General features: G+C 57.8%; 1 protein-coding gene across 3 annotated transcripts in view; it reads right to left on the bottom strand.

Annotated features, from left to right (window-relative positions):
* Positions 1–13,441, bottom strand: part of VPS16 (VPS16 core subunit of CORVET and HOPS complexes) — a 25,103-nt gene extending 11,662 nt beyond the window's left edge. For 2 of the 3 annotated variants that reach the window (XR_012158797.1, XM_073343121.1), the window contains exons 1-11: positions 13,234–13,440; positions 9,478–9,566; positions 7,486–7,583; positions 6,144–6,272; positions 4,840–4,984; positions 4,648–4,763; positions 4,275–4,397; positions 3,838–3,893; positions 3,447–3,536; positions 2,069–2,163; positions 1,098–1,174 (exon numbers count right to left, since the gene is read on the bottom strand). Coding sequence is in view for 2 of the 3 variants with exons in the window: in XM_073343121.1 (XP_073199222.1) it covers positions 1,098–1,174; positions 2,069–2,163; positions 3,447–3,536; positions 3,838–3,893; positions 4,275–4,397; positions 4,648–4,763; positions 4,840–4,984; positions 6,144–6,272; positions 7,486–7,583; positions 9,478–9,566; positions 13,234–13,286 (1,071 nt within the window). In the remaining variant the exon portion in view is untranslated. Of the gene's footprint in view, positions 1–1,097; positions 1,175–2,068; positions 2,164–3,446; positions 3,537–3,837; positions 3,894–4,274; positions 4,398–4,647; positions 4,764–4,839; positions 4,985–6,143; positions 6,273–7,485; positions 7,584–9,477; positions 9,567–13,233 lie in introns of all 3 variants that reach the window. The other variant, XM_073343122.1, reaches the window with a different exon arrangement.

Below are 13,441 nucleotides of genomic sequence, written 5' to 3'. Positions count from 1 at the left end.
CATTGCTGGGGGGTGGAGAGTGAGATTTGTGTCAACAGACTGGTCTAAAATCCCATCCTCAGGGGACAAAGCTGGCTCCCCCAGGCTCTGAATTCCACAGAAGCCTTCCATCGAGAACACCCACCCCCACCCTGAACGTGAACTGCCTCAGTGTCTGCATGGACTGGAGCCGAGACTGCAAAGCAAGCCTGGCCCCAGCTGATTAACACCAGCACCTTGGAGCAGGACAGGAGCGAGGCTGGAGCAAGGAGCACGAGACATGCTGCTCTGTCTCTGCGCAGCCCCTTCACGGATGTCAGCTGTAGGCCCTTTGGCTTAATGGCTAAGAAAAGGCCTATTATTAAGTGAGCCAAACCCCCAGCGAGCTTCCCGCATCATTTGCGATAAGAGGTGTAACCTTTTCTGAGAGTGGAAAGTTTAGATGCTCAGTATATATCCTGTTTATCACAACCATCAATGCACTGACCCCATTAGCATGGGACATCCAGATAGTGCAACATGCCTGGAAATTTGCAACATGTGACAGACAAAGGGAACACGTGCAACTGCCCTGTGTGCACGAAAGGCAGCTATGGCTTGTCACCAGCCTATCGGTAAAAGAACGCAGTGCTGAGTTACTGGGCGAACCAGGCAGGCCTGGGATCTCACAGCCATCTGCGCAAGTTTGGTTCCGTAAGGACTGGGTATTGTATTTCCATTCTTAGTATGCGCTATTCTTAAGTAACAAAGGCAACTTTATTAATAAAGGCAATCAAGCTTGACTGCTCCTGTCTTGCTATTTTATTGTTGCCGGCTAAGACCAAACCACTAATGATCTATAGAGATTTATCGGTATCTGAGAGATCCCTAAGAGAAGGGACCACCCTGTCTGGAGCCAGACTCCTCTCTGGCTTGGCCATTGGTCCCTGCAAGTTATTGGGCTACGGAAGGGCTGGGATAGCTCTGGATGCAGTTTCTGTGGGACCCACTGGCTGCTGTGACCCTCCCTGGCCCCTCTGTTGGGTCACTGGCTGTCGCTTTGCTCCTGCTGATTTCAAAGGGGAAGGCAGAGACGGGGCTGGGAGATGGCAGGATGCCATCACAGAAGCGTCCCTTACCTCATACTCTCTCTGTGCTTCCAGCAGGAGAGCCCCAGGCGCCATGGAAGCGATTTTAAAGATCTCCTCACTGGCCTCTGAAACAAGGATGAAACATCCTCATACACTGCCCCAGACTGGGGTGAGCCACCCGCCACTGGGTGAGCCACCCCCACATGCACCTTCCACAGGCCTTCCCACACACACAGCAGATCTAAGGAGGAACGTGGGTATCAACAGCCCTATTTCACAGATGGGGAAACTGAGGCATGGACCAGGGAAGTGACTTGCCCAAGGCCACCCAGCAAGTCCAGGGCTGGGCGGAGGAGGGGCACCAGGCCTGGAATAGTGAGGGGGAGAGGTTGGGACTCAGGGGCATGGTCAGGGGCACCAGGCCTGGAATAGCCGGGGGAGGGGTTGGGATTCAGGGGCACCAGACCTGGAATAGCAGGGGGGAGAGGCTGGGACTCAGGGCATGGGTGGGGAAGGGCAGGGGCACCAGGCCTGGAATAGCGGGAGGGAAGGGCTGGGACTCAGGGCATGGGCAGGGGCACCAGGCCTGGAATAGCGGGAGTGGGCGGGCGGGGCTAGGGGCACCAGACCTGGAACAGCAGGGGGGAGAGGTTGGGACTCAGGGGCGTGGGCGGGGCGGGGAAGGGCAGCGGCACCAGGCCTGGGATAGCGGGGATGGGTGGGCTGGGACTCAGGGGCGTGGGCAGGGCTGCGTAGAAGCCCAGGACCGGAGTAGCCAGGAACAGGGGTTGCTGCACGTACTGTGCGGGGGGAGAAAGGCGTTTTTGGACATTCTACCCCAGGTTATCAGCTCCCTCGCCTCCAGAGCCCGCACTGGCTGCCGGCTAAGGACAAGGAGGGCATGCAATCCAGCATCCAGCAGAGCCCGTGTCGTTCAGGCTGCCTCCCTCCCTGGATCTGAATCGGGTTTGGAAATTCGGAGATCAACAGAAAACAAATCCCCACCCTCGCAGGCTCACCGGGGATTTCGTGCAGGAACTCGTGTGTGGTACGAGAGAAGATCCGCACCCCATCCAGCTCCGGCACCAGGTAGGAATCCTCGTCCAGAACAAACCTACGCTCTCCACTAAGGATCCACAGCTCCGCAGCATGCCTCCAGGAGCCCGCTGAGCCGGCCCTGCCCCCACAGCCCTGTCACAAGGCTGGGGCGGCATCCCTGCTCGGGAGAGGGGCAAAGGGAGGCCCAGGGCAGAGACCGAGTCCCTGCGGAGTGGTAATCGCTAGTGCGAACACGCTGGGACAGGAGATCAAGCGATCTCCACCTATTAGGGAGCAAACTTTCATGGGGGCCCCCCCAATTACCCCCATTGGCTACGGCAGGGTTCTTATACCTTCCTCTAGGGCAGCGAGGGGTGGGGGGGACACATCAGGCCCTGGGGCTGAGCCCGTCTGGCAGCTCCTACTTTCCGACAAGCCCTGATCAGTGGCAGAGGCAGGCACAAACCAAGGTCTCCTGGCTCACAATCCCACGCTCTGACCACCCGGCTGCTTCTCCCCAGGGGTCCCGTGACTCACGTCTCTGACTCGGAACAAGCACCGCAGTTCAGGGATGACTAAGAGCCTGACCCAAGGCCGATCAAAGGGCCAGACTCACTCCCAAGGCCGTATTATGCTGAACGAGGAGAGGGAGAGAGAGTCAGGCTAGAACCATGGGCAGCCATAGCAGAGATTCAGCCTTGGAGGAGCGTGAGCTGCTGTCCTGGGACTAGCCGCACGGCGGAAGGGAGGAACCCACAATGCCAGCCAGAGAGAGGGCGGCAGGCCAGACAGGAGTTAGCAGCGAGGGCCAGTGACAGAGGGGCCAATGGGATTTGGCGCATCTGTGCAAAGACATCACACAGGGGAGCAGCAGCCCATCCCTAGCGGGGCAGTTCTGTCCTTGGCAGAGACGGCGAGGCCTGGAGCGTTCAGAAAGGGGAGGGAGTAGTGGGGAGTGGAGTGGCTGATGCCCAAGCAAAGATGGCGAGTAAGGCGCCTTTGCCGTCACACCCAGCTGGGCGGAACAGGGACCAAGGGGATGTGATGCCACCTAGGAGCTCTGAGGAGTTCAACCCTGCACCGGGGGTGGGGGCTGTGCTGGGCGGGGCAAGAGGGTAGATCCAGGGGTAGGAGGAATGTAAGTAACGTGATGATCAGGACAAGGATCCTGGCGGCCGGCGCTGCGGCAGAGGGAAATGGCAAAGCATCAAAACGTAACAGAGGCAACCGTCCCACAGCAGCCCCTGGGGAAATAGGCTGAGGCCCCAAAGTGCTTCTCAATCATCAGATCCCAGCCCCCCAAACACCTCCTGCCTCGACACCCCAGGATCTGCCCTGCCGCCCCGCTCCAAAGGATACTGAATGCACTCCTTGGAGTTCCCAGCCACCAGGAGCCGGCGATCCCACGCCACCACCACCGCCCGCTGCTTGCTCCGTGGGCGCGTGCACCTGTCGCAACGAGAGGTCTGTTCCCTTAGGACGCACTGGAGCGCGGCTGTGCCCAGCGCCACAGCCCTTCTCAGCCAAACTCTCCGCCTGCCGCAGCCCGCTCCTGCCGCTCCGCAGACGATCCAAACCCGCCCCGCCAGCCAGCCAGCCTCCGCACAGTCACTCTCAGCCCATGGCAGCATCAGCACAGTCCTGGAGCCACACAGCCGCTGGCGAGGTAACTGCTCTGGGCCAGCACCCCAGAGGAGGAAGGGAGCACAGAAGATGCCCCATTCCAGAAGGAAACAAGAGCCCCACTTACCAAACCATCTGTCGGGGCGGAGCTCGGAAATCGCAGCTGAACTCACCCAGCTTCTCCTGCAGGGAAGAGAGCCAGTTTCCAGGGAGGCGTGGCTGGGGGATAAGAGGGGAGCAGGCTCTGCTCCACACAGCACAAGCCCAGCTCAGACGGGACACCAGGGTCTTCCACACTGAGCTGGTCACCAGCACCGCAGTGCGGTCTGTGCCCCCACGGAGACCAGGGTAAGGCTCTCCTCCATCTGCCCTGGCCAAGAGCCCAAAGCCTGCTGGGCCCAAGTCCGAAGCCGGGCAGTCCCCAGCCAGCACTGCACGACTGAGGCTGTCTCAGACCCAGCCGCTTGCAGCACAGGCTCTGGGGGATCAGGAGAGCAGGCTGCAGCCGCAGTCTCCCCCAGCCAGCAGGCGACGGACAGGCAGGACCCGAGGGGCAGCACTCACCTTCAGGGAGGACGTCCCCATCCAGATAGAGCCCGTGTCGGTGAACAGGGCCAGGTGGCAGTAGTTGAAGGACACTGCCATCTGCACGTAAGCGCCAGCGTGGGGGCTGATTCCAGGCGGAGTCTACAAAGCAGGGAGAACAAGACAGAGGTGATGAAGGCACAGACGGACAGAGCGGCAGCTCAGCGGGGCGCAGGCTGGGGGGACTGGCCCCGAACACATCGCTAGTGCAGGGCCACCCCTAGGGACCCAAGGGGGGGGCAAGCTCAGGGCTGGAGCTGCACCAGCTGTGCGGGGAGGTAGAGACCTTCCGTCTCCAGGGCTCTGGATCGGGCCCCTCCCACCAGCGATTGCTTCCCCGTCGCTCACTCACCACCACGGAGCAGGACGTGTTGTCCAGGAGGTACAGGTCCTGGCCAACGGCTAACAAGATGATGGTCACTCTGTCCTGGGACAGCACGGCCCAGCAGGAGGGGAGCTTCTGCAGACCTGCCGGAGGGCAGACACAGGTGGTCAGGCCCCTTGCCGAGCCCCGAAGGAAAGGGCAGGGGTGGGGGCAGCGTACCTGGTACCTCCGGCATCCTGCGCAGCTTGAGGTTGTCGATGTTGGTGGTGAGGGAGAAGCGGTGTGCTCCAGTGAGGATGGCCACGCCTGTGCCGTACTCCGTGTGGAAAACCTTCGCCTCCCGCACGTGGTTCTGCAGGACCTCCTGAGCCACGAGACAGAGACAGAGGCATGGCCCAGGGACCACCACGGAGGCAGGAGAGCTCAGTGCCAGGGAGAACATGGGATCGCCAGCAGCGGACCAGAGAAGGAGACCCTGAACTACTGACATGGCCAGATCAGGGACTGGGGCAGCCCCTTCTCACTCTACCGCATGGCTCCGAGTCACAGCCACGGCCAGCGCTGCCGCTAGCTAGGTCTCGCTCCGACCAGCCTGTTGGGTGGGTGAGCTGGTGGCACAAGGCCTCAGGCCTCTTTGCCGCAGCTGTCAGCTAAACCCCCGGGACTGCAGGTCCCGGTGCAAGAGGCAGGGAGAGCCCAGCACCAGCAGGAACCCTGGTGTCCTGGCACTGGCAGAGATGCCATTTCCAGCTCGCACCATGAGCCCAGCTCCACCCTGTCTCCTCAGGAGAGGCTCAGCGGGAGCTCTGCCCACGGGACACCCGCCGTCCCAGCCAACCTGAAATCACACACATCTTGCTCTTCTGTTCAAAGGGATGTTCTGAGATGAGCGGGGCCCTAACCTGCTGACCGCTCCTCCAGGGTCCCTCAGGCCAGTTAGCAAGTGACAGCCAGCCCAGCTTCCTGCCTGCCCCCTCCCAGGGCCCAGGCAGTGACTCATGTGTGGATCCAGGTGAAGGGTGGATTTGGGAGCTTCCCCGTCCCCAGCGCAGGGTCAAAGGCGTATAACGTGCCAGTTTGTTGGCAAGTGGAACACAGTACCCTCCCCTCTGCCCCCACCAACACCTTTCGGGAGCTAAAGCACTGTACACACAGCAACTGCATCGGCCTCACACCAGCCCGTGGGAGGCAGGCCAGGCCCGGCCCATCACGCCGCATCTCCAAACAGGAGAATGAAGTCCCAATTTGTTCCAGGTCATACAGCAATTAATGGCAGATAAAGAAACAGAACCCAGGAGTCCTGGCTCATAGCTCCATGCTCTAACCACAAGATTACAATCTCTTCCACAGATGGGAATAGAACCCAGGAGTCCTGGGCTCCCCAAACCCCGCCTTCCAGCCCCAACTCCCTTCTAGGTCAGGGAACAGAACCCAGGAGTCCTGATTCTCACTTTCTTGATCCAAATACCAGTCCAGCCTCCCTCTGCTAACAAAGCCACCCAGCCCGCGCCATCCGTACTCACGTTGCCCATGCTGAAGTGTCGCTTGAATTCACAGAAGAGGTTGTAGATGAGGACAGTGCCATCCTCCTGGATGCAGAGCAGGTCCTCGCTGGCAGTCCAACCCAGCTGCACCACTTGGCCACTCTTCCACTGCGGGGAAGGACAGAACCACGCCCCACACATCCGTCACGCTGCCAGGAGGGGTCACTTTCATACAGTGACAGGAAACCCCTTTAACTACGTTGTGGAATTCACACCAGGCCAGCACAGCAGAGCTGGAGCCACAAGCCACCTCTGTGGGCCTCCAGCCACTGCTGCTCCAACCCCAGCCATCATACCCTCCTCCTTGGCACCTGGCTGTCCCTGGCCTTTCATGACTCCACCCTGCCCTGGTTCTCCTCCTCTCCCTCCAGCTGATCCCCATCTCCAGGGGGTCCCACAAGCCCCCTCCTTTTCTCCCCATATTTCCCCCAGGCAGCTTCAAGTGCCGTCCTTCTGCTGCCGACTTGCTGATCTGTCCCTCCCTTCCCAGCCTCTTAGTCGGTCTCCTGCAGGACGTCAACGTCCCACGGCCATCACCTCCCCACTTCACCGCTTCCATCACTGCTGGTACCACTACCCCCTCGCAGCTTACACCCAGACCCTGGACACTATTTTTGGCTCCCCTAGGCTGCAGTATTCATTTCATGTTACAGAAGCCATTCGAGGACCGAGCTGAGATTGGGACCCCACTGTGCACACAGTCAGAGACAGCCCCTGCCCCGGAGCATTAAAATCAACACAGACCAGACAGATGGGGAAGCGAGGCACAGAGATGCTAAATGACTAGCCCAAGGCCTCACAGGAAGGCAGTGGAAGAGACAAGATCTCATAAGTCGTAGTCCACCCCAGCTGCAAGCTCCTGGGGGCAGGGTCTGAGCCTGCCTGTAGGTCTGTTCAGTATGGAGTACATTGTGGGCTTCAGTGGAAATAAATAATAGCTGAAATTTGGATAATCCACCCTCCTGCTTCAGGACGTCTCCTGACTGCTGCCAGGGCTGGCAGGCTGTGTCTAGCCCCTCCTCCCATGGGCCACTGTAAGACTGGCATCTGAAGCACCAGGCCTTGCCCACTGCTGGAGGCAGGACACCACAACACACGTCATTGCTTCCGTTCAGCCTAGGAAGCCCTGTGCTCCAGACTTCCCGCCCCAGACGCGGGCCAATCAGTCCCAGCTCTTGAAGACACCTCGGAGGGACACACAGGAAGGAAATAAAAGTGAACATGGTGGAGCTAAAAGGATATCGCTTGCATCCAGGTGCTACCAGTAGGACAGGCCCACAGGGAGTTGGCACTAGCTGGCCACACCGAGCGAGGCGCTCACCAGAACACTGGCCAGGGGAACGCCCGAGGCCGAGTAGATCTCCAGAAGCGGGCGGGAGCCGGGTGACTTCTCTTTCCTGAGGTTATTCTTCAGCAAAGCTGCAAGAGAATCTGCTGTGAAACAACAACAGGGAACCCAAACCCAAACCCCCCTGCTCTCAGGAGACTGTGAAAAGGCCCCGTGCTCCCCAGGACTGCAGCGGGACAAGGCTCAGCCTCTTCCCTTGCATCACGGGTGAGCAGCTTACCATTTCACACACCTAATTTACATAATCCTTCCTGGCCCCTCAGTTCCACTCAGACAGTGTCTCTAGTCTGGTCAGTTTTCCTTCCTAGTTCTCCCCATTAGACCCTGTGCTGTGGAGTTTGGCTGCAGAGGAAGATGTAAGAAGTCCAGCTGAGCTGCACTCTGCACAAAGGCTGGCATAGAATAACCTCTTCTCTACCAAGACTCTAGCAGAGGGTCACTTTAAAGCAGGGTGAAGGGGGGGAAAGGGGGGGGAAGAATCAATTATTTTCTTTAAAAAAATTAAAAATCCATTTTTTTTTTACTGAAATTAAATGCAGGTTATTTTTAAAAATTAAACCTATTTAATCTTACATTTGAAACTGACAACCTACACTAAGGTCTAAACTTACTACACTCTATAAAAATAAATACAACTTAATATTGTTTTTTGTATGTTTGCTGCTGAGGTTTTTAAGAAAGTCAAAGCACGGAACTGGCATAGTCACTGGCTAAGCACTGGGAACCAGTGTTTGCTGAAGTGCTAAACTGGCTTTTGACAACAGGGGCAGAGAATGCTTTCTTCAATTCAGTTTATTCAACTAGTCCAGTTCAGTGACTAGTTCATTCAAAGTGAAGAAACCAAATGCGTGTTGAAAAACCAGGAAAGCTTGTTTTCCTCTTCCAATCTATGAAGATAACAAGGTATGAGAGGATGAAATCTACTAGTTCTAAAATCCTGAAGGAGTTGGTAACCAGAAACAATCAGTTCAATTCACTAAGATAATATTTACTTCCTTTGTTTAAGAAGAACATAACATAAGAATGGCCATATTGGGTGAGACCAAAGGTCCATCTAGCCCAGTATCCTGTCTTCCAACAGTTACCAGTGCAGGTGTCCCAGAGGGAATGAACAGAACAGATAATCATCAAGTGATTCATCCCGTCACCCATTCCCAGCTTCTGGCAGACAGACGCTATGAACACCATCCCTATTATTGTTTAATAAATCTCATTTAAATGCAAAACATGCTTTGATGAACTTTGATACCTTAAATGGGCTGGATACATAAAAAAGTATTTTTTACATAATTAAATAAAAATTAAATGCTGGTTTTGTGCATTTTAATTGAATTTGAATTTCCATCCAAATCAAACTTGAGCCAAATCACAATAAAAATTAACCCTCTAGTAAATAAGAAATGCGCCATTCACCATTTTCCAACATCACAAAAAATGTTAAAATTAAGAATATGAATAAATGTAATTGCTTATTTAAATGCATATAGATACAGTGTCGCCTCTTGGTTAGCAAAAAGAAGCATGAAGTTTAGGGTAAAAGCTAAACTTAGTTGGAAATCTACATGTTTAAATGGTTACCAACCAATGAGAATCAACCTTTATTTAGGAAAATAACTTGAAAGTACAAATGCAAAATAGGATTCAAATGGATGATTTAAAAGAAGGTTTCCTGATGGCTCATTTTAAACCATGATTACAATCAGTGATTTAAATTCCTCTGATTGAAATCCATGCAATCCTGCTTTAAAGCTCTAGTCCTGGAGCTATTTGCCCTGGGGAGAGGGACACACATGGTCAGGGAGGCAAACTGGCACCTCAGGATCTAAATGGACCTGCTGCAAGCTGGGCCCCCACCCTGGCCTGGAGCAGAGCTAGCAGCTTCTGGAAAATGAGAATATCCAAAAGTGTCACAACCCACACCACAACCCTCTCTCCATTAGGAGAGGTTGCTTGTCCTGGCCGTACCAATGGGGCCCCCATAAGGTGCAGCAGCCACCAGGCAATCCCGCAGATCCTCCTTCAGGTTCCACGCCATGCTGTACAATTCAAACTTCCTGCAGCAAAGCAAACAAATGAGAGGAGATGTTAGGGACCCGAGAGTGATCACTCACTCTTCCTTCCCCGTCAGCTCCAGAGCCATTCCTCTGGCAAGACCCAACCCTGCTATAAACTCCATGCCAGCAGCCCCCCGGCACTCGCAGGGTCCCCCTCTGACCTCTAGGGCACAGGATGACAGGCCAGGAGGGTAACTAACAATGGAGACCGACAGGGGCTCCATAGAGCAGCACCCTGCCTTCAGCCCAGCTCAGCGGGTTCACGCAACACTCAGGATTCAAACCATTAACTGGAATGTTTTCGATATCCGTTATTTACCAGCTGCTCTGCCAGGGATTGTATTTCCCAATCTGAGCCAGGCCTCTCTGACCTCTTTCCTATCACCCCAGCAAAGAGCAAACAGCTTCCAGGGCTTGGGTGAGGAGACAGAGGGGATCTCAGGGAGGGGATCTACAAGGTGCCCCACTGGTCTGATGATGCAAGTCTGTTCAGTGGCTGGGAACTCTTCCCTTGCTCCTTCTAGGAGTAAACTGCAATTTCAGTGCCAGGAGACCTTCTCCCTCCTTTTCTATCTCAGCTGACAACTGTGGTTACTGCCATAATTAGAGTACCTTATTGATCAGCTGCAGACAAATAATCCAAGGAAAATCCAACACCTGATGTAAAAGGGTTAAGACCCAGTGTTATGATTAAATTCCAGTCTGGGTAACTTCATTCGGCCTCCCTAAATTCCCTCTGCAGTTTCAACAGGCTATGGCAGGAGTTCTCAAACTGGGGGTTGGGACCGCTCAGGGGGTCACGAGGTTATTACATGGGGGGTCATGAACTATCAACTTCCACCCCAAACCCTGCTTCGCCTCCAGCATTTGTAATGGTGTTAAACATATAAAAAAGTGTTTTTAATTTATAATGGCGGGGGGGCGGTCACACTCAGAGGTTTGCGATGTGAAAGGGTTCACCAGTAAAAAAAACGTTTGAGAGCCATTGGGCTATGGGGTTGTGTTCACTTCTGGCTCTGAGCTACTCCGGAGCGTTACTCAGCGCTGTTAATCAGCTGCCACGTTCCCTCTCAGAGGTGGCTGCATTTCACTGGTGGTGAAATAAGTCCTGTGTACATATGGTTATAAAACCCTCTGACTGCAACAGAGTAGGGTTACCGGCTTTGTTTAAAATCTATGGATTTATTATAGTTCGCAGAGATTCCCAACAGACCACCAGATAGATCATTACTCTGACCCCACAAGGGTCTCCCTGAAGCTAAAAGCGGGAAAAAAACCTTTGCAAAGCTAATACAATTCCCGAGGTATCCTGGCTGATTGTGGGGTGGGGGGTGTACAGGGACATGCCGCTCCTTTATGCGGCATGTATTAACGCTGCACCAGTACGAAGGCTGGACACATTTCCTGACCCTGCTGCCACAGAAGGTGGGAAAGCCTGGAACCCAGTGGTGGGTGTCACTGTAGATGGAGAGAGCGGTACACAAACACACGCAGAACCACTGCCGCGCAGCCTCGCTCCTAGGGGCGTAGGCATTGCCAGACTGGACCTGTGGGCCAACCACTTCAGTATCTCCACCGGTGACGGGTGCCGCTGGCTACTGGTTGCAGAAAAGGGCCAGCACCAGCAAAAGCACCTTCAGGGCTCCCAGCTCAGCAATGCAGGGTGTTTAGGGGGAAATTACAGACCATGCGGGGAAGGGGGAAGTGCAGGGTAAGGTGTGGCTGGGAAGGTCTCACAAAGGGGAATTTGGGGTGGAGGGGATAAAAATCCATACAGCACTGGTCCTGTCCCCCTGCCTGGGAGCAGAGGGGGTTGGCGGGCTTGTGTTAAAGGGATGGAGAGTTTTAGGAGAGGAAGCTGGGCTGGGCGAGGGTGTGGGGCAGCTTTTGGGGTTTGAGAGGGAAGAGGCACATTGTAGGGAAGGAAGGAAGCTGGGCAAGGGGGCACTTCAGAGGACAGCTGGGGTGGGCAAGGGCATGGCTCAAGCGGTGTTCGCAGAGAGGCATGGGGCACCCAGAAGGGGAGGGAGCAGGAGAAGGAAGGTGGGGGAGCTAGGGGGCCCCCTAAGATAGAGAGGGGCTCTGGGGGTGGAAGCAGAAGCCTGGGGCAATGGGGGGGGCTCTGGGGACAGGAAGGGGAGACCGGGGAGGGGGAGCAGGCAGTGAGGAAAGCCGGGGGCGGCGGGAGGCCAGTGATGTGGCGCTCTGAGGGCAGGCCTGGGGTGATGGGGGGCAGGCAGTAGAAGCCGGGGGCAATGGGGGGGGGCTCTGGGGACAGGAAGGGGAGACCGGGGAGGGGGAGCAGGCAGTGAGAAAAGCCGGGGGTGATGGGGGGCGGGCAGTAGAAGCCGGGGTCAATGGGGGGGGCTCTGGGGACAGGAAGGGGAGACCGGGGAGGGGGAGCAGGCAGTGAGGAAAGCCGGGGGTGATGGGGGGCAGGCAGTAGAAGCCGGGGGCAATGGGGGGGCTCTGGGGACAGGAAGGGGAGACCGGGGAGGGGGAGCAGGCAGTGAGGAAAGCCGGGGGCGGCAGGAGGCCGGTGATGTGGCGCTCCGAGGGCAGGCCTGGGGTGATGGGGGGCGGGCAGTAGAAGCCGGGGGCAATGGGAAGCCTGTGGGGGGCGGGTGATGTGAAGCTCAGACAGCAATGGGGGGCCTGGGGCAATGGGGGGGGCCTCTGGGGACAGGAAGGGGAGACCGGGGAGGGGGAGCAGGCAGTGAGGAAAGCCGGGGGCGGCAGGAGGCCGGTGATGTGGCGCTCCGAGGGCAGGCCTGGGGTGATGGGGGGCGGGCAGTAGAAGCCGGGGGCAATGGGGGGGGCTCTGGGGACAGGAAGGGGAGACCGGGGAGGGGGAGCAGGCAGTGAGGAAAGCCGGGGGTGATGGGGGGCGGGCAGTAGAAGCCGGGGTCAATGGGGGGGGCTCTGGGGACAGGAAGGGGAGACCGGGGAGGGGGAGCAGGCAGTGAGGAAAGCCGGGGGCGGCAGGAGGCCGGTGATGTGGCGCTCCGAGGGCAGGCCTGGGGTGATGGGGGGCGGGCAGTAGAAGCCGGGGGCAATGGGGGGGGCTCTGGGGACAGGAAGGGGAGACCGGGGAGGGGGAGCAGGCAGTGAGGAAAGCCGGGGGTGATGGGGGGCGGGCAGTAGAAGCCGGGGTCAATGGGGGGGGCTCTGGGGACAGGAAGGGGAGACCGGGGAGGGGGAGCAGGCAGTGAGGAAAGCCGGGGGTGATGGGGGGCGGGCAGTAGAAGCCGGGGGCAATGGGAAGCCTGTGGGGGGCGGGTGATGTGAAGCTCAGACAGCAATGGGGGGCCTGGGGCAATGGGGGGCTCGGGCGGCAGGAGGGAGGCCTAGGGCACGGGGGGTTCGGGGGCTGGAGGAGGGGGCCTGGGGCAATGGGGGGCAGAAAAGGGGAGGCCTGGGGCCCAGGGTGGGCAGTGGGGAGCTCGGGGGGACGGAGGGGCGGGCAGCGGGGGGCAGGAAGGAAGGGGCCTGGGGCAATAGGGGAAGCGGGGGCAGTGGGGGGCGGGCGATGGGGCCCGGAGGAGGGGGTCTGGGGCAGTGGGGGAGACGGGGGCGGGCGGAGGGGCTCGGAGGAGGAGGGGGCGAGGGGGTCCCAGAGAAGGGGGGCCGAGGGGGGACCGGAGGGGGCATCGGGGGGGGCACTGACCGGTAAAACGCCTCCTCCCCCAGCGGGTCCCAGTTCGCCGTGTAACAGGCCATGGCCCCGGCCCGGCCCGACGGTCCCGATCCCCGCGCGGCTGGGCCCGGCTGCTCCGCGCTTCCGCCCTCAGCGCCCCGCGCCTGAAGCCGCCGCCGCCGCCATCTTGGCTGAGGGCAGCGCGCGCAGCCCCGCCCCCGCCGGCAGCCGGCCCCCC

The sequence above is a fragment of the Lepidochelys kempii genome, chromosome 4 (genome assembly GCF_965140265.1).
Source record: "Lepidochelys kempii isolate rLepKem1 chromosome 4, rLepKem1.hap2, whole genome shotgun sequence".
NCBI classification, from domain to species: domain Eukaryota; kingdom Metazoa; phylum Chordata; order Testudines; family Cheloniidae; genus Lepidochelys; species Lepidochelys kempii.
Note: the sequence above shows the minus strand (reverse complement) of the source record. Positions and strands in the feature narration are given on the sequence as shown.